The sequence below is a fragment of the Dreissena polymorpha genome, chromosome 8 (assembly GCF_020536995.1).
Source record: "Dreissena polymorpha isolate Duluth1 chromosome 8, UMN_Dpol_1.0, whole genome shotgun sequence".
Classification (NCBI taxonomy): Eukaryota; Metazoa; Mollusca; class Bivalvia; order Myida; family Dreissenidae; genus Dreissena; species Dreissena polymorpha.
The window spans coordinates 60,321,436-60,340,899 of record NC_068362.1 but is presented as its reverse complement, the minus strand read 5'-3'; the positions used below and the strand labels follow the sequence as shown (position 1 = coordinate 60,340,899).

The 19,464-nt window shown below is 37.8% G+C and overlaps 1 protein-coding gene across 8 annotated transcripts in view; it reads left to right on the top strand.

Annotated features, from left to right (window-relative positions):
* Nucleotides 1–19,464, top strand: part of LOC127840975 (cytosolic purine 5'-nucleotidase-like) — a 106,932-nt gene that overhangs the window by 29,370 nt on the left and 58,098 nt on the right. For all 8 annotated transcript variants that reach the window (XR_008030654.1, XR_008030651.1, XR_008030652.1 and 5 more), the window contains exon 4: nt 17,499–17,616. Coding sequence is in view for 4 of the 8 variants with exons in the window: in XM_052369447.1 (XP_052225407.1) it covers nt 17,499–17,616 (118 nt within the window). In the remaining 4 variants the exon portion in view is untranslated. The remainder of the gene's footprint in view (nt 1–17,498; nt 17,617–19,464) is intronic.

Sequence of the window (19,464 nt, the reverse complement as noted above, 5' to 3'; positions counted from 1 at the left end):
TACATGTATGTGTGAAATTATACCTGTATTGCCATTCATTTCCTGGTATTATTTAGTACAGCAGCAAGCAGGAAAGTTTTCTATTATGCATTTCATTATTATTACAAAACAATATAGAAAAAGAATAGACTTTATTCTTGCTGGTACATATAATTGTAAGGCCAACAGACTCACATAAGGCATAAGTGTAGCAGATAGTTACATTTAATTGAATACCTCTTACTGAATTCAAGTTTTAAAGACTTCATTTTCATCCCTTTGTTGAGCAGTAAACAGCATAAAACCTGAACAGACTGCGAGTTACTCACAGACTGTTCTGGTTTTATTTTGGTTTCAAAAGCCATTTTCACTTTGTTTCTTATGGGGGAAAGCGTTAAATGAAAAATTCCATAAAAGCAGAAAGTTTCATTTGTGTTTTGAGATGATACTCTACATGCATTTTGCCTTTATGCATTAAGCCCGGTTTTTGCTAAGAGCTCATTTCTTATTAATTTTTAACCAGAAGACAGTACATGTTTGAGTATGTTTACAAACACTTCTGTTAATAGGGATCCAGCTTTGCTTTACTCAGTCTATATATTTACACTATCTCATACCAGGTCAAGTATTTTCAAACTTCCACTTGTCTTACCAACATTTATTGTCAGGTCATTGACCGATTAATCTAAAAATAATTAATTATTTGTATTGCCCCTTTTGGCCAGATATGTGTTCAGGTTTCAATGGTATAATCCTTATCAAGGAGACCACCTGCAACCATGTATCCAGATGAGAATGTTATAATGTTCAGCTTCCATTATGCATGTGTCTCGCATGCATTTGTGCACGTATCTTCAAACCACACCTTAACACATTGGCAGATTTTCACCAAACTTCACTGGAATCATCTTTTGACAACTCTCATTCAAAATTATGGTTTCCATCAGTTTTTTTATGCCCCTAGCATGTTCTGATGCCAGAGGTCATAAAGCGATTTGCTCAACCCAAAATGACATGTTTTGTTTAACATCAATACTGCTTGTTACAAAACATTGATACTAGCATAGATGTTGTCTTTGAACACTCTTAAACTACACACATCATCTGACCTCATTTTGTCCTTGACATTGAACAACTTTGAGACTTTGATTATAAATACACAAGCTCAAAACTATAGGTGAACCCAAAATGTAATGTTTCCTCTAACATCAATAATGCTACCCATTAAGCTGTGAAACTTGCATGGATGAATCTTCGAAAAACATTCAACTAACCCACATTCCCTTACCTTATTTTGACCTTGACCAGTTACCCAGGTGGTTGTTGATGGCTCACAGCTTGATGTTGAGGCCAGCTTCTGCTATCTGGGTGACACGCTATGTGCTGGGGGAGGCTGCAAACTCGCCATAATCACCAGATGCTGCACTCCATGGAGAAATTTAAAGAAGCTACTACCAAGATGTCCAAGCATGTTTCCCTTAAAACCCGTGGCAAAGTGTTCAATGCTTGCGTCCAGTCTGCCATGTTACATGGTAGTGAAGCGTGGGCACCATCCGCTTCTGATCTATACAACTTAGTAGAAACGACAGAGCAATGGCCTGCTGGATCTGCAGTGTCAAACCTGACAATGGAGTCAACAGTGACACGCTGTATGGAAAACAAGGGATACCAGAAGCCACTGCATCACTGAGAGCCAGACGTCTGAGGTGGTATGGACATGTTGAACATGCCACTTCTTGCAATAACCCTATCATGAAGATTGCCATTATTGGTGCTAGAAGTAGAGGGAAACCAAGAAAATCGTGGTCTGACTGTGTCAGGGATGACCTGCACACCTGTGACATGGGAAACACAGACCCACAGAACAGAGGAGCGTGGAAATCAAGGGTTAGACGCTCTAGCCGCCTGCTGCCTACCCCAGCTACTGGCACTAATCCCGCAGCAGATGACAAATAAACTCAGGATCAAGTCAAGTCAAGTCAATGACCTACTTTTGGACTAATTCAGTAGATCCACTATGTAGGTTAAACTAAAATGACACATCTTGTCTCACAATTTTTTGAACGCTCTCAACTCACCCCAAATCACCTGACCTCATTGTGACCTTGACAGTGACCTTAATTTGGTCAAAATTATTGGTTAACCCAAATTGCCTGTTGGATTAAAGTTAATACATATTTAAATGAATACTTTATACTAAAACTAAAAAGCTTTGATACATCTATTCAACACAAAGCACAATCACATCACCTGGGGAATACCATGTCAGCTCTCCTTTTTATAGGTCAGATCTGCCAGCTGCCATCTTGGTCATTACTTTCACAAATCTGTTTTATCTGAATTTTTTATTTGATGGGGATTTATGCATTGGTTGACAAGTTGATCTAATTTGACAAATTACTCTTGTTATGTTATCACATGTGTAATTTGTGGGAAACAGTCATTGTGCTATGAAAACCTTCTATTTCAATAATTTTGTGATAGAATAAATAATTTGTCCATCAACATGTAGACAATATTTAACACTACTACTTATAGTGTGTTAACCCTTTCCCACTCAGAAGCAAAGTGAAAATGGCTATGTGCAATCAGCATGAAACCAGTACAGCCTGCGAGTAACTCGCAGTCTGTTCAGGTTTTTTTCTGTTTGGTGCTCATCAGTATCTAAGGCTTGGAAATGAAGCTGAATCTACCGGTAGTAAGAAAGGTCTTTAATTAAATTTAACTTTCTGAGGGACTACAAATGGGTCAAAATAAGTTTCCAAGTGGTAAAGGGTTAAATGGAATCGCTCCTGAATCGAGACTACCGGTAGGAATATGGGTGTTGTGAGGTTGGGAAGAACTGTCAGGAGCTGCCCTGCCCACTTTAAACTCACAAAAGGGTATGTGGTCTCATGAGCTGACAGGGTAGCCCCAAACTGGCGTATGTTCATGCATGTGTCTTTTTGAAAATATGCTTGCCAGTAAAAACCTATTTTTCCTTGAGGCGGCTCAATAATAAACGTTTATTTTAAATTGGCTGATACAGTGATCACTTTCAGACTTCTTATGTAACAGCTACATAACAGTACAATACAGATGTGTGATCACATGTATAGATATTATACAATGCAGCTGATGAACTTTGCGTAAATGCATTAATTGATTTATCTTTAACCAAGTTTTCTTTATTGATTATTTGAACTTTAGAATTAAAATTGAAATGAACAAAAGTGTTGCTACATTGTATATTTTATTTATAATCCATTTATTAAAATGCACTATTTGTAAATGAAATAAGACAATATAGGAAGATCCATACAAATCAATATCTAAGGTTTTCTTCTAGGCAACACAGCTCAAAGAATTCAACACCTATCATGACATTATTGGATGGAATGTAAAGGCTTTTGATGGCATCTCGTGTTTTAATTTAATGTAAAGGCATTTGATGCCATCTCGTGTTCTAATATAACACTATATGGTTGCACTCATCATGAGTAGGAAAACAACTTAAATTGGACCGCTGTATAAATGGAAATCAATAACTGATTTTAATTGAAAATTTTAGTATGGGTACTGCTTTAAACTATGATATAGCATTAACATTTATTATTGAAATGCAAATTTTAATTCCAGCTGTCATTATACATTTAGAGTTTAATTAGAAATTAAGTGGATGCCCTGCAGTTGCTATGTGAGACTGGTGTGGAATGGATTACATGCCCTGGTGGGGGAACCAAATCAAGTGTGATGGATTAAAGGGCAGGTCCCTGCAGATCTAAGGGCTGACAGGGGACTGGTCAAGATTTACCTGCCACCCTGTGATCAGTTCACACCTTGAACACTTTTGTACACTGCCATCAGTTGTATTTAGTTAATGGGCAATTTAATTATGCTGTTTTCCTAGCTTCATTTCCAATTATTTTGATACTTTTTGGACATGGGAAAGTGTGCAATAGAATTTTCCAGGGTTGAATTCCATTTTCTCTATCATGTAAAAAATACAGCATAAAGTCTTGCTTTTCTGGCAAACTTAAGGAAGTGTTAAAAAAAATTCACTTGGCTTAAAGATATTTTAGCCAAGTTAATTATATAATTTTTCATAACTGTTTTTTTTTTAATGAAATCTAAATTCACTGAATACATATGCTATTCACAACTCTTAACATCTGATGTACATTTAATTTGCACCGCTGTACTTAAAGATGTAATTATTATACAAACTTCTCTTATTGAAAATAAATCAGCTTTAACCAAACAGGTTGATTCTTGACAACCATAACATTTGTAATAGGATTTATTTTTTGGCATATTTTTTATAATGATATTTTTTGCTGGTTTGCTGTTAACTTTTTATGCTAGGGGATTAGAATGTCTCATGAATTTTGAATTAATTTGCGAAATAAGATGAATGGCTTATAAATAAATAAGAGGACATTTGTTGCTAAGTATGGAACATCTGTTGGCAAGTTTGATAACAAATGGTTTTTTTCTGAGATTATTTGAGCTATTTATAAATCTAAAATAATCTAAAATAATGTTTTGTCGAAATGTTTGTAAAATAATTTATTAATTTCTATGACGTAATAATTGAATTAGTTAAGCATTTAGGGTGTAAGTAATTTTCATTGACGTTGAAAGATAGTGCAAGAACACTTAATTTAATCAGATGAGACATTATATTTCTAAATTTTATTGCACACTAGTTATACTGCATGTATGTATAATGAAAATTAATGAAATACAGTAATAACATTGACAAGTTTTTATGGGAACAATAATTTTGAAGATGCAATAAGCCCATTTTCATGTTAATACTGTAAATTACTTAAACAATTTGGTCTCAATTGTAACAACCTGGAACATTTAATATTATCATAAACAGTTTACATGTAATTGCTAGTAATAAGTTAATTGCATAATTACATTTACATGTTCATTTATTCTGATTAAGTTTGAAGAGGCAATATCTTGTGTTAAAATTATTACTGTAATTATTTCATACAAAGTTTCACCTCATACTTGCGATTCGCTCCAATTAAAATAGCTCTTAACAACTGCTGAGACACTTGTAAACCAATCACTGACTTGAGCCACTGATGGCTAAAAATAGGTTTTATGCATAAAAAAGCACATGGCAAGTGTCTGCGCTTTTGACTGCGATAGGTTGACTTTTGGACATTTGTTTTAAGCAATGCGTCTCTTTAGAAATATCATCTTCCTGACTGAATCAAACGCTGCACTCCTTTACTGTTAGTGATCACTTTTTCCCTCCATCGTTTATTACAATGAATAATCTGTATATCAATAAACATGGGGTGCTCTGTGAAAAGGTTTTTTTACCCAGTCCGCACAGGCTAATCAGGGACGGCACTTTCCGCTCTTGTGATATTTTTTGTTTAAAGAAAGTATCTTCTTTGCAAAACTCTAGTTTAGGCAAAAAGATTACAACACTTTACGCAGATGCATTAAACCACCCTTTCACAGAGCAAAGCTCATATTTATCAAAAAATACCTGTGTAATAATGTTTAAGCATTCTTAAGCAACCCACATTCACTAACAGATATGGTGTACGCTGGGCTATCAGTGACTTCTTGCGGAATTTTTTATTCCCAAAAATGGACCATTATCACCATTTTAAACAGGACATGACTTTGCCATCATTAAATATTACTATAAATGGTCTGATGAAGCCAAACATGTCTAGTCTCTTGGTCTTTTTTTGCCCATGAAGGTGGGCATATAGTGATCTCACTGTCCGTCTGTCTGTCTCTCTTTTTTGAAAAATGGCATTATGGGGGGGGGGGGGGCATTATCAGTGACTTCTTGCGGAATTTTTTATTCCCAAAAATGGACCATTATCACCAACAGGACATGACTTTGCCATCATTAAATATTACTATAAATGGTCCGATGAAGCCAAACGTGTCTAGTCTCTTGGTCTTTTTATGCCCATGAAGGTGGGCATAAAGTGATCTCACTGTCCGTCTGTCTGTCCGTCACCCTTTAAAAAAAAATGCTCATAACTTCTATGTAACTTCAGATGTAACCTTCAGATTTGGTATGCATGTGTATATGGACAAGGCCTTTCCATACACACACAAATTTTGACCTTGACCTTGAACTTAGGGTCGGTGTTTAGGTTTCGAAATCTGCGTTAAGATTTCGAAAAATGCTTATAAATTCTATGTCTCTTCAGATGTAACCTTCATATTTATAATGCATGTGCATATGGACAAGGCCTTTCCATATGCACACAAATTTTGACCCCCTTGACCTTGAACTTAGGGTCCACGTTTAGGTTTCGAAATCTGCGTTTAGGTTTTGAAAATGCTCAATACTTCTATGTTGCTTCAGATGTAACCTTCATATTTGTTATGCATGTGTATATGGACAAGGTCTTTCCATGCGGACACAAATTTTTACCCCTTTGACCTTGACCTTGAACTAAGGGTCCGCGTTTAGGTTCCGAAATCTGCGTTTAGATTTCGAAAAATGCTCATAACTTCTATTTTGCTTCAGATGTAACCTTCATATTTGGCATGCATGTGTATGTTGACAAGGCCTTTCCATACGCACACAAATTTTGACCCCTTTTACCTTTACCTTGAACTTAGGGTCCGTGTTTAGGTTTCAAAATCTGCGTTTAGGTTTTGAAAAAATGCTCCTTCTATTTTGCTTCAGATGTAACCTTCATATTTGGTATGCATGTGTATATGGACAAGGCCTTTCCACAGGCAAATTTTGACCCCTTCGACCTTGACCTTGGGGTCCGCATTTAGGTTTCAAAATCTGCGTTTAGGTTTCAATGAATGCTCATAACTTCTATGCCGCTTCAGATGTAACCTTCATATTTGGTATGCATGTGTATATGGAAAAGACCTTTCCAGACACACACAAATCTTGACCCCTGTGGCCATGACCTTGAAGTTAGGGTCGGCATTTAGGTTTTGAAAATTTGTTCTGTTATTTAGCTGTCTTGCATTACTATCAAAGCGCTTTTCGGGGGAATATGTCATCCTATGGAGACAGCTGTTGTGACAATGTAGAATCTTAAGTAGATAATATTTATGTTTATAGATTTCGCATTATCCTTTGTTTTTACGCCATTAAAGTAGATTAAAATTATTATACCCCCACGAATGGAGTTTAGGGGAGTATATAGGAGTGAGCTTGTCTGTCGGTCGGTCTGTGTCCGCTCTCTAATTCGAGTAGTTTTCATCTGATCTTCACCAAACTTGGTCAGAAGTTGTATCTACATGATGTCTAGGCCAAGTTCCAACATGGGCCTTGCCGGGTCAAAAACTAGGTCACTGGGTCACTTAGTGCGTTTTAAACATTCAGCATGTAGTCGGCTCTCTAATTCAAGTAGTTTTCATCAGAGCTTCACCAAACTTGGTCATAAGTTGTATCTAGATGATATCTAGGTCAAATTTGAATATGGGTAATGCCGTGCAAAAACTAGGTCACTAGGTCACTTAGTACGTTTTACACATTCAGCATGGTGTCTGCTCTCTAATTCAAGTAGTTTTCATCCAATCTTCGCCACACTTGGTACGAAGTTGTATCTAGATGATGTGTACATGTAGGTCAAGTTTGAACATGGGCCATGCAGGGGCAAAAACGAGGTCACGGGTCACTTAGTGCGTTTTAAACATTGAGCATGGTGTATACTGTTTTTTGTGAAGACAACATGCAACATTTTCTGTGTCAATGCGGCATGTGGGGGTATTCGTCAGGTCTGTGACAAAGCTCTAGTTCAAGTTGTTTTCATCCAATCTTCACCAAACTTGGTCAGATGATGTATCTAGATGATGTCTAGGTCAAGTTTGAATATGGATCATGCCAGGACAAAAACTAGGTCATGGGGTCACTTACTGCGTTTTAAACATTGAGCATGGTGTTCGCTCTCTAATTCAAGTAGTTTTCATCCGAGCTTCACCAAACTTGGTTGGAAGTTGCATCTAAATGATCTTTACGCCAAGTTTGAACATGGGCCATGCTGGGCCAAAAACTAGGTCACAGGGTCACTTAGTGCGTTTTTTAACATTCAGCATGGTGTCCGCTCTCTAATTCAAGTAGTTTTCATCCGATCTACACCAAACTTGGTCAGAAGTTTAATCTAGTTTTAGTGAAAGTTCTGGAAATTCTTCGAGGCAAGGTCTCTGATGAGTTCAAGCAGTGAAATGTAAAGAGAATTAGCAATACGTAGATGACTTTTGATCTGAATTTTTGTGTTTATAGCTTTTAAACATTGAAAAGCTTTTAAACATTGAAATAAACTGCGAAAAAATGAAAGTGACATGCTATAACATTTGTTGTTTTTAAATTCTTGACAGACATAATATCTGATTCTGAATATGAACTTCTCAAGAAACTCTTTTTTTATGGAAATTACATCAGCAATTCAACAGTTGTTCTGTATCTACTTACATGTCAGCCTATATAATAATTAATCATGGAAACTCCATGATACATTTTCATTCATGATTCACAAACCTCAAAATGATATATAATTATGTTACAAAGGATAAATAAAGGATATTATTCAAGCTTCCACATTCCACAAGAATCTTTTCTGGTTGTTGCACTTACAATGTAGCCTACTAAATCACTACAGAATGTCTGGACAAGAATGGGAAATGTAAACAATCATACATAATTATTTACAGGACTTGTATCTGGCATTGTATGGCTGATCCCTGATGTGTAGAATGAGATGTAATTACCTGCGTTATGCAAAAATGGGTTTTATAGCATTAATGGCCAGCTTAGTTCTAGAACACCCTGCACATTCGCTTATTATACCCTAATTTCTGGTAATGGGGGCTATATAGGAGTCACTTTGTCGGTCTGTCTGTCGGTCTGTCCCGAAAGTTCATCCGATCTTTACCAAACTTGGTCACAAGTTGTATCTAGATGATGTCTTGGTCAAGTTTGAATATGGGTCATGCCAGGTCAAAAACTAGGTCACGGGGTCACTTAGTGTGTTTTTAACAGAAAGTTTGTCTGGACCATAACTATGTCATTTATCGTTAGATTTAAACTGACTTGGTACATTGGTTCACCATCATGGGACGGTGTGTCGTGTGAAAAAAGTACGTTGATATCTCCAAGGTCAAGGTCACAATTGGGGTTCAAAGGTCAAATGCTTGTCTGGGCCATAACTTTGTCATTTATTGTGAGATTTTCAAATCTTTTGGCAAATTTGTTCACCATCAGTGGACGGTGTGTTGCGCAAAAGAATAACGAGATATATCCAAGGTCAAGGTCACTCTTTGAGTTAAAAGGTAAAAAATGGCCATAAATGAGCTTGTCCGGGCCATAACTATGTTGTTTATTGTGAGATTTTAAAATCATTTGGCTCTTTTGTTCACCATCATTGAACAGTGTGTCGCGCGAAAGAATTACGTAGATATCTCCAAGGTCAAGGTCACACTTTTAGTTCAAAGGTCAAAAATGGCAATAAATGATTTTTGTCTGGACCATAGCTATGTCATTGTTTGTGAGATTTTAAAATGACTGTACATTAATTTTGTTCACAGTCATTGGACGGCATGTCATGGGAAAGAAATCAAAGTTCAAAGGTCAGAATGGCTGTAAATCTTAAAAAATGCCATAAATTACATTCTCTTGTTTTGTGAAGACAGCATGCAAAATAGTCTGTGTCAATGCGGCACGTGGGGGTATATGTCACGTCTGTGACAAAGCTCTAGTTCTGGTCAGGAACCATGCTGTGCGTTAAATTTAATACTTAGTATTGTAGAGTAGGGAATTTATGGTGCAGTTAAGGCTTTATACACTTATGTTGTACCAGAACGGTCCATTTCATCATATAAGTTTGGTCCATATCTTTAATTAAATTGATATAAATCTTAAATGTTAGCTATTTCAAAACCAAAGCCCATTATTTTACAAATATTTTTATTGGTCAGCGTAAGGTTCACATCTCTTGATTGAGAACTGTAAAGTCGTAAATCAATAGAAGGCAGATTACATTTTCTTTGGAAGGAATACAGATGATACTGATGACTCTTGGATTATTTGAGATCATGTTTCAGATATGTCTGGTTTTAGAAAGGAAACAACCCCCATGTCTATGATAGTGTTTTTAGTTTATAAGCTTTACTTTTCCGCTTACTTAGTGACTACTAGTTGTTAAAATGACCCAAACTAAACATACATTTTTTAAAAATAAACATGAGCTGTGCACAGATCAGAACAGGGGCTTAATGCATGTGTGTAAAGTGTTGTCCCAGAATTCACAGGCTAATCAAGGACACAACTTCTTTCAGCCTTGACTGTATTAACCCTTAGCATGCTGCGAAATTTGTCGTCTGCTAAAATGTCGTCTGCAGAATTTCTAAAATGAGCATTTTCTTCAATTTTTTTCAAAGAATACTATCAGAATAGCAAACAGTTTGGATCCTGATGAGACGCCACGTTCTGTGGCGTCTCATCTGGATCCAAACTGTTTGCAAAGACCTTTAAAATTCGGTTCCCGCACTGAAAGGGTTAATAATAAGAGACTTTATTTAAAGAAAAAATTCTTTCAAAGCAGAAAATGTCCTCCGGAGGTAGGGATGGGGGGGAAACCTCTTTGTATTCGCCAGCAGAACAAACATCTGTACCTCCTCTCCTTTCACCTCTGAATCACAAACACAGCTGGCTGTTTATATAATTTCTTTTAATTTAACTGTTTTCACCTCTAGAACAGACATCAGACTCATCAGACATTAAACTTTATACTCACCAGGAATGTAATTTAATTATTGCAGAATACCAGAAAAAAAGGGAGAAAGTATTGTCTGGGAAAAAACATGACAGACATGTGGGGATTTTTTAATGTGATGAATAAACAGAAATGTCTGTTTTTCTAATGAAATATGAAATGTTTTAAAAGCAAGGCTTTGATAAAGGGGTCTGGTTTCTGTACTCAAGACGTCATTGACCACCGGTTAATGATTTGTGGTAAAGCGTAAAAGAAATGTTTGTTTTTTCAAGTTATCTGTCCTTTTTCTTTTAAGATAAATCTGCCAAATTAAAAACATCTATCAGGTTTAGGTGTTAACTGATAAGTTTTTACATACCGTACTAAATTATTAATTTGATTTTAATTTTCGCTCAATCACATTTCTTTATAGGTCACATTAGCCATGAAATGTTATGTGCATGATAATTGTACCTTTTAACTAAATTTCTTACTGGAATGAAATCCTGTATGGAGTATGTATGTTAATTTTGTCATTTGTGTGGCATGGTATGGCATCATCAGAATGTTCTTTTTAAACATCAATATCTCATGGGAATATCTATCATTGTGGCCTCTGTTTTCTCATCAAAAATATGATTTCTCTTTCTCTGTATACTTCACATCAAAAGTGCATTATGATAAATTGGTCATTTTACAACCTGTTGTCCATTCTCACATCAGTGAAAATTATATTTACAATTCAATTCCCTCTGAGGAAACTTTTATGGGCTTTTAAGTGTTTGTGGCTTCCTCCCACACCCTCAAGTTGTGGTCAATAAAGGGGCTCTGAACCCATAAACATTGATAAGGCCCATGTAATTTGAAAAGTAGCTTGGGGTCAGTTTAAAGTAGGAGGGGACAGGGCCCTTGTTAGCCAGGGTTTGAAAGTGGTCTGAGCAGTTTTCATTCTTCAAAACCAGTAAATTGTGTCCCGTACTGACATTTATGTTTGTAGTGGAGCTTTGAGGAACACTTTCTTCAGAGTTTCAGACCTTTTACAGATGTCTTTTCTGGAGTTTTCTGCTTCTTTTGAAACAGTTAAATTCTTTTTGAACTTTCAATATTTTTAAAATGAAAGCATTTGGTCATTCCATTATTTATATATTTGGTATAAAGCCACCAAATGAAGCATTTGAAGTAGATTTCCCAACTTAAAATGTTGGAACATTTTATTAAACCTATGAAATGGTATTTTTGCCATTTTACCTTAGCTAAATGTCAACCATAATTTATATGTGGGACCTGCATGGACTACAGGAGAAGTAATTCTTCTCTATTGGATGCAATTTGTCTGTAACTGTTATTCAAAACTTGTTTCTTGTCAGTAGGTTAAAGCACTGATGAAATTTATAAATGGTTGTGCAATTGTTATTACATAAAAAACAACAGGATAAACAATCGATGAATACTGAATAAGGATAACAGCTCAGCTATATAGATAACTGAAATAATGACAGTTTTATCACATTTAAACTTTTTTTGTTCATTCCAGATGAAAACTCGAACATGTTTAAGAGCCTCGCTGTTGGAAAACCGGGCTTAATTCATGTCTGCACAGGCTAATCAGGGACGAAACTTTTTGCTTTTATGAAATTTATTCTTATAAGGAAGTCTTTTCCAAATAAAAATCCAATCTAAACGGAAAGCGATGTCCCTCATAAGCCTCAGTGCTGACTGCACAGGGAAAGTGATGTCCCTCATAAGCCTCAGTGCTGACTGCACAGGGAAAGCGATGTCCCTCATAAGCCTCAGTGCTGACTGCACAGGGAAAGCGATGTCCCTCATAAGCCTCAGTGCTGACTGCACAGGGAAAGTGATGTCTCTCATAAGCCTCAGTGCTGACTGCACAGGGAAAGCGATGTCTCTCATAAGCCTCAGTGCTGACTGCACAAGGAAAGCGATGTCCCTCATAAGCCTCAGTGCTGACTGCACAGGGAAAGTGATGTCTCTCATAAGCCTCAGTGCTGACTGCACAGGGAAAGTGATGTCCCTCATAAGCCTCAGTGCTGACTGCACAGGGAAAGTGATGTCCCTCATAAGCCTCAGTGCTGACTGCACAGGGAAAGTGATGTCCCTCATAAGCCTCAGTGCTGACTGCACAGGGAAAGCGATGTCCCTCATAAGCCTCAGTGCTGACTGCACAGGGAAAGCGATGTCCCTCATAAGCCTCAGTGCTGACTGCACAGGGAAAGTGATGTCCCTCATAAGCCTCAGTGCTGACTGCACAGGAAAAGCGATGTCCCTCATAAGCCTCAGTGCTGACTGCACAGGGAAAGCGATGTCCCTCATAAGCCTCAGTGCTGACTGCACAGGGAAAGTGATGTCCCTCATAAGCCTCAGTGCTGACTGCACAGGGAAAGTGATGTCCCTCATAAGCCTCAGTGCTGACTGCACAGGGAAAGCGATGTCTCTCATAAGCCTCAGTGCTGACTGCACAGGGAAAGTGATGTCCCTCATAAGCCTCAGTGCTGACTGCACAGGGAAAGCGATGTCTCTCATAAGCCTCAGTGCTGACTGCACAGGGAAAGTGATGTCCCTCATAAGCCTCAGTGCTGACTGCACAGGGAAAGCGATGTCCCTCATAAGCCTCAGTGCTGACTGCACAGGGAAAGCGATGTCCCTCATAAGCCTCAGTGCTGACTGCACAGGGAAAGTGATGTCCCTCATAAGCCTCAGTGCTGACTGCACAGGAAAAGCGATGTCCCTCATAAGCCTCAGTGCTGACTGCACAGGGAAAGCGATGTCCCTCATAAGCCTCAGTGCTGACTGCACAGGGAAAGTGATGTCCCTCATAAGCCTCAGTGCTGACTGCACAGGGAAAGTGATGTCCCTCATAAGCCTCAGTGCTGACTGCACAGGGAAAGCGATGTCTCTCATAAGCCTCAGTGCTGACTGCACAGGGAAAGTGATGTCCCTCATAAGCCTCAGTGCTGACTGCACAGGGAAAGCGATGTCCCTCATAAGCCTCAGTGCTGACTGCACAGGGAAAGTGATGTCCCTCATAAGCCTCAGTGCTGACTGCACAGGGAAAGCGATGTCCCTCATAAGCCTCAGTGCTGACTGCACAGGGAAAGTGATGTCCCTCATAAGCCTCAGTGCTGACTGCACAGGGAAAGTGATGTCTCTCATAAGCCTCAGTGCTGACTGCACAGGGAAAGCGATGTCTCTCATAAGCCTCAGTGCTGACTGCACAGGGAAAGTGATGTCCCTCATAAGCCTCAGTGCTGACTGCACAGGGAAAGCGATGTCCCTCATAAGCCTCAGTGCTGACTGCACAAGGAAAGCGATGTCCCTCATAAGCCTCAGTGCTGACTGCACAGGGAAAGCGATGTCTCTCATAAGCCTCAGTGCTGACTGCACAGGGAAAGCGATGTCTCTCATAAGCCTCAGTGCTGACTGCACAGGGAAAGTGATGTCCCTCATAAGCCTCAGTGCTGACTGCACAGGGAAATTGATGTCCCTCATAAGCCTCAGTGCTGACTGCACAGGGAAAGCGATGTCCCTCATAAGCCTTAGTGCTGACTGCACAGGGAAAGCGATGTCCCTCATAAGCCTCAGTGCTGACTGCACAGGGAAAGTGATGTCCCTCATAAGCCTCAGTGCTGACTGCACAGGGAAAGTGATGTCTCTCATAAGCCTCAGTGCTGACTGCACAGGCTTATCTGGACGGAAAGCGATGCCCCTCATAAGCCTCAGTGCTGACTGCACAGGCTTATCTGGAATGACACTTCAAGCACATGCATTAAACCTTGTTTTCCCAATATGAGACTCATATAAGCCTACATTAACCCATTTATGCACAGTGGACTCACCCATCCTTCTAAATTGGATCAATTTATTTCCAAAATTAGGGGTGTCAAGTATATTTATTTCTATATTTAGAATATTTCATAAAGAAATTCATTTAAGCAAACAGCGCAGACCCAGATGAGACGCCGCATTATGCGGCGTCTCATCTGGGTCTACGCTGTTTGCAATGTCCTTTTTTCAGGACGCTAGGCATAAATGGGTTAATAATCGGAATCCCCAATGTAATGTGCAAATATGCTCATACAACACATTTAAGCAGCGTTGTGAACGAAATTGGCTTTAGGACAAATCCAAGTATTGAAGCTCCAGTGTATGACTCTGCATTAATACAATCTGATTTGGGGTCATTTTGTCCGCTAATAAGACAAAAAAATCTTGCATAACTATTTTAATTTTGGCACACATATAACAGTTGTTTGTTTAGCAATTTCATTTAACTTTCCTCTTTGTATAAACATGCTGATAATAAGTTTGAGAAAATATAATTAATGATATAAATTTCATACATAACACTTTGTTTTCTGGTGACTTTCAGGCAGATGAATTAAAAAAAAACACGAAAAACAACAACATGGAAAAACATTAAGTGTAACTTACTGAGCTTCAACTGTGCAAGGAGATAAGAGCTGTCTAATGGTTTTGTTGGTAATAATTGTATCAGTTATTGACATAAGCGGAAATCCCAAGTGACCATCCATTTCTCACGCCAGCTTGACCATTGTGGTCTACCCATGACTCCAGGTGTTACAGTTGACTAGCCCAATCCCCGTTGTAAATTACTATCATTTTTACTGGGTGTTGTAACAAACATGACATTGATGTTTAGCCCTTTCCGGCTCAGAAGCAAAATGAACAAATATATGGGCCATGCCCTGTGAAAAAGGGGTGAAATGCGTTTGTGTAAAGTGTTGTCCCAGATTAGCCTGCGTTTTGCCGTTTGCACAGGCTAATCAGGGATGACACTTTCCACTTAAATGATATTTATGCCCCCCTTCGAAGAAGAGGGGGTATATTGTTTTGCACATGTCGGTCCGTCGATTTGTCGGTCGGTCCGTCCACCAGATGGTTACCGGATGATAACTCAAGAACGCTTAGGCCTAGGATCATGAAACTTCATAGGTACATTGATCATGACTGGCAGATGACCCCTATTGATTTTCAGGTCACTAGGTCAAAGGTCAAGGTCACAGTGACTCAAAATAGTAAAATGGATTCCGGATAATAACTCAAGAATGCTTATGTCTAGGATCATGAAACTTCATAGGTAGATTGATCATGACTGGCAGATGACTCCTATTGATTTTCAGGTTACTAAATCAAAGGTCAAGGTCACAGTGACTCGAAACAGTAAAATGGTTACCGGATGGTAACTCAAGAATGTTTACGCCTAGGATCATGAAACTAAATAGGTACATTGATAATGACTGGCAGATGACCCCTATTGATTTTCAGGTTACTAGGTCAAAGGTCAAGGTCACAGTGACTCGAAACAGTAAAATGGTTTCCGGATGATAACTCAAGAATGCTTACGCCTAGGATCATGAAACTTCATAGGTACATTGATCATGACTGGCAGATGACCTCTATTGATTTTCTGGTCACTAGGTCAAAGGTCAAGGTCGCAGTGACAAAAAATGTATTCACACAATGGCTGCCACTACAACTGACAGCCCATATGGGGGGCATGCATGTTTTACAAACAACCCTTGTTTTTGTTTGAAGAAAGTCTCTTCTTAGCAAAAGTCAAGTTAGGTGGAAAGTGTGGTCCCTGATTAGCCTGTGCTGACTGCACAGGCTAAAATGGGCATTACACTTTACGCACATGCATTAAACGCCATGTTCACAGAGCACGGCCCATATATACAACCAGCAAAAAATCAGAACAGCCTGGAGTAAATTGCAGGCTGTTCATTGTTTTATGCTGTTTGCTGCTCATCAGTCATCTGTATCTTATGTTTGGAAATGAAGCCTTTAAAACTTGAATCTGTTAAGAAAAGTATTTAATTTAAGTTGATTTTTAAAAAGACTACGAATGGGTCAAAATGCCTCAGTAGTAAAGGGTTAAAAACACATCCTGCTTAGCTTGGGAGAGGTCCCATGAATTGTTGCCCGGTCAGCGGAAGTGATCATCAACTCTTGTTTGTCACAAGCCCTCATGTGACATGTATTCACTGCCCATGGGTTGTCACATGGTAATTTAGGTGACAACTCATTTCGAGTTGAGTTTAAATATGTAATGAAGACATTAATTTGTGCTTTTGTGTGTTTATTGTCCACCTTGATTAATCTGGAGTCACTTGGCCCATCCTGACCTTCACAGGTCATTGACTCGACTCACTTGTCTGTAATATGTTAGAAACTTTTGTTTTCAAAGATGAACCTTTACTGTGTTCTTTTTTAGGGTCTTTTTAAGCTTTTCTATCATATAAGCATTAACACAAGCATACATTTATCATATAATTGTAGGCAAAATTATTATTTAGTTAATAAAACTGAAAATATTCACATTTGTTTTATGGCCTGTACCAGTTTTAGTTGGATAGCTTTTTATTTTGAGTAGTTATGTATTCTTCATATTTTATTTTAAGAGTGGGATCATGTGCAAAGTCTGTAACTACTTGACTTTTCTAAATCAGATGAAATAGCTGCTCACTCACTCTTCATATGAACCACTCTCTGGAAAAAAGGGGCTTAATGCGTTTGACTATCATGTTTGTTCCAGACTAGCCTGTGAAGACTAATTTGGGATGACACTTTCTACTTTGAAGGTATTTTTTTGTTTAAAGGAAGTCCCTTTTGAGCAAAAATCCAGTCAAGGAGGAAAGTGTAGTCCCAGATTAGGCCCCATTGTCACAGACCAAGGTAGTCCCAGATTAAGCCCCATTGTCCCAGATAAAGGTTCATATTAAAACTGCTGTCAATAGATCTGAATACTTTTACTCACTCACAATGTCCCCATTTTGCCTGTCACAGTGTACAAGTCCCCGGACTACGAGGCCCTTGGGTTCCAGCTGATAAAGGAGAAACTAGTGGAGATAGGCTACCCAGAGGCCCTGCTGGAGTTTGAGTATGACCCCACCTTCCCAATCAGGTATGTGTGAGCCTTTTATGTCACCATCAAATATGTTAGAACTATTATCAGTATCATAGGTATCTGAAGTCTTGTCCAACAACAACGGTAGGTAATACTATATGTAGGAATATGCTATGACATCATCAATTGAGTAACATGATAAGAAAACATAGCTTAATGAATGAGCGTGAAGTGTCATTACAAATGAACTAATCTTGTATGGCACTTCACACAGTAGCATAAACTCCAGTTTTCCCATAACATCAATCAATTGATGCATCCTGACTTATCACAATTAACAACCCAGGATTTACCTTAACCCTTTATCCCTTATAAACATTAAAAGTCCTTTAGAAAATCAAATTACGGTGTCCTTTCTTAACCCTTTACCTTGTTAGATACGTATTTTTACATATTTGTAGTCCCATAGAAAGTTTTAGTTAATTAAAGACCTTTCTAACTGCATTCAAGTTTTTAAGGCTGCATTTTCAACCCATAGATACTGATGAGCAGCAAACAGCATAAAACCTGAACAGACTGTGAGTTACTCGCAGGCTGTTCTGGTTTTATGCTGTTTGCACATAGCCATTTTCACTTTGCCTCTGAGTGGGAAAAGGTAAATATATTTAAGTTTGAAATGCTTCATTTTCCACCTTAAGATAATGATGAGTAGCAAGCAGCATAAAAACTGAACTTACTGCGAGTTACTTTAAGGCTGTTCTGGTTTAATGCTGGTTGCAAAAGCCATTTTCACTTTGCTTCTGATAAAGGAAAAAGTAAAGCCATCATAGCAAGACTCTTAAGAATTTTACAGGGGCTGAAAACTTCCTCGTTTCAACCTTTATCAAGGCATATATTATTGCTGAATGATCCAGTGCACATTAACCTTTAAAATGGAGATGATAATATGAAAGCCTTTAGTGTTAATTATTATAATTATTTTGTTGTCATCAATATCCAAAATTTCAGTTGTGAGTAAATGTTTACTTATAAAATCTTGACAACTTCTCTCGCATGTCCAATAGAAAGATGTTTGCTTACAATTGTGTATGTTAAATGCCGCCCCCAGTTTAAGTTCCCTCGGTAACAAAATTTAATCAAACACTAGAAAATTATTATATTAAAGCTATTTGACAGTTGAGGGTAAAACCGGTGTATCTGCTTAATATTATGAGTTCAGATTGAACAGTTTAATGCTACACTCTTATATTTTTAACATCCCTCATAAAAATATAGGACTCAATTGATCCATTTTAATAATACTTTTGTGACAAGTGCTGTCAAATTTCTTTGAAAGGTGTCTTGATAATTTGGCTTCAATTTGTAATAGACTTAATCGCTTATTGACTGATATTTGAGATCCGTCCTTTTATTATTTGAAGAGGATGTATAAAAGCCTTATAACTCAGAAGAACTCAGTTATTGCAAATATTTGGCCAATAAAAATGAACAAGATTGGTGGTCATTCAGCATAAAATTGTGTTCCTTAGATACCTTGTCAGAGTGAATTAGTTGTGCAAATAATTTGAAAATATCGTTTGATGTTTTTAAAGCTTTAAGGCCTGTTGACACGTTTTTGCACAATTTAGTTTTTGTGAGGTATTTAAGGTCTTCCTGTGTATGCCAACATTTTTTTCTGAATTACATCTTTTGTGAAAGTGTCTGCTCATCATGTTATTAATTTTAATTGAAATCAAATCAGATTTTATGGTTAATAACTGTTCAAACAAACAGCCTGTTTTCATATTTTTTAGATGTGATATGAATGTCCTTAATTTTTCAAAGCATACAATTTTAGTCAATAACTGACATTGTCTTGAGATTTAAAACCTTAAACATTTTGATGATTTACAGAAGAAAATAAAA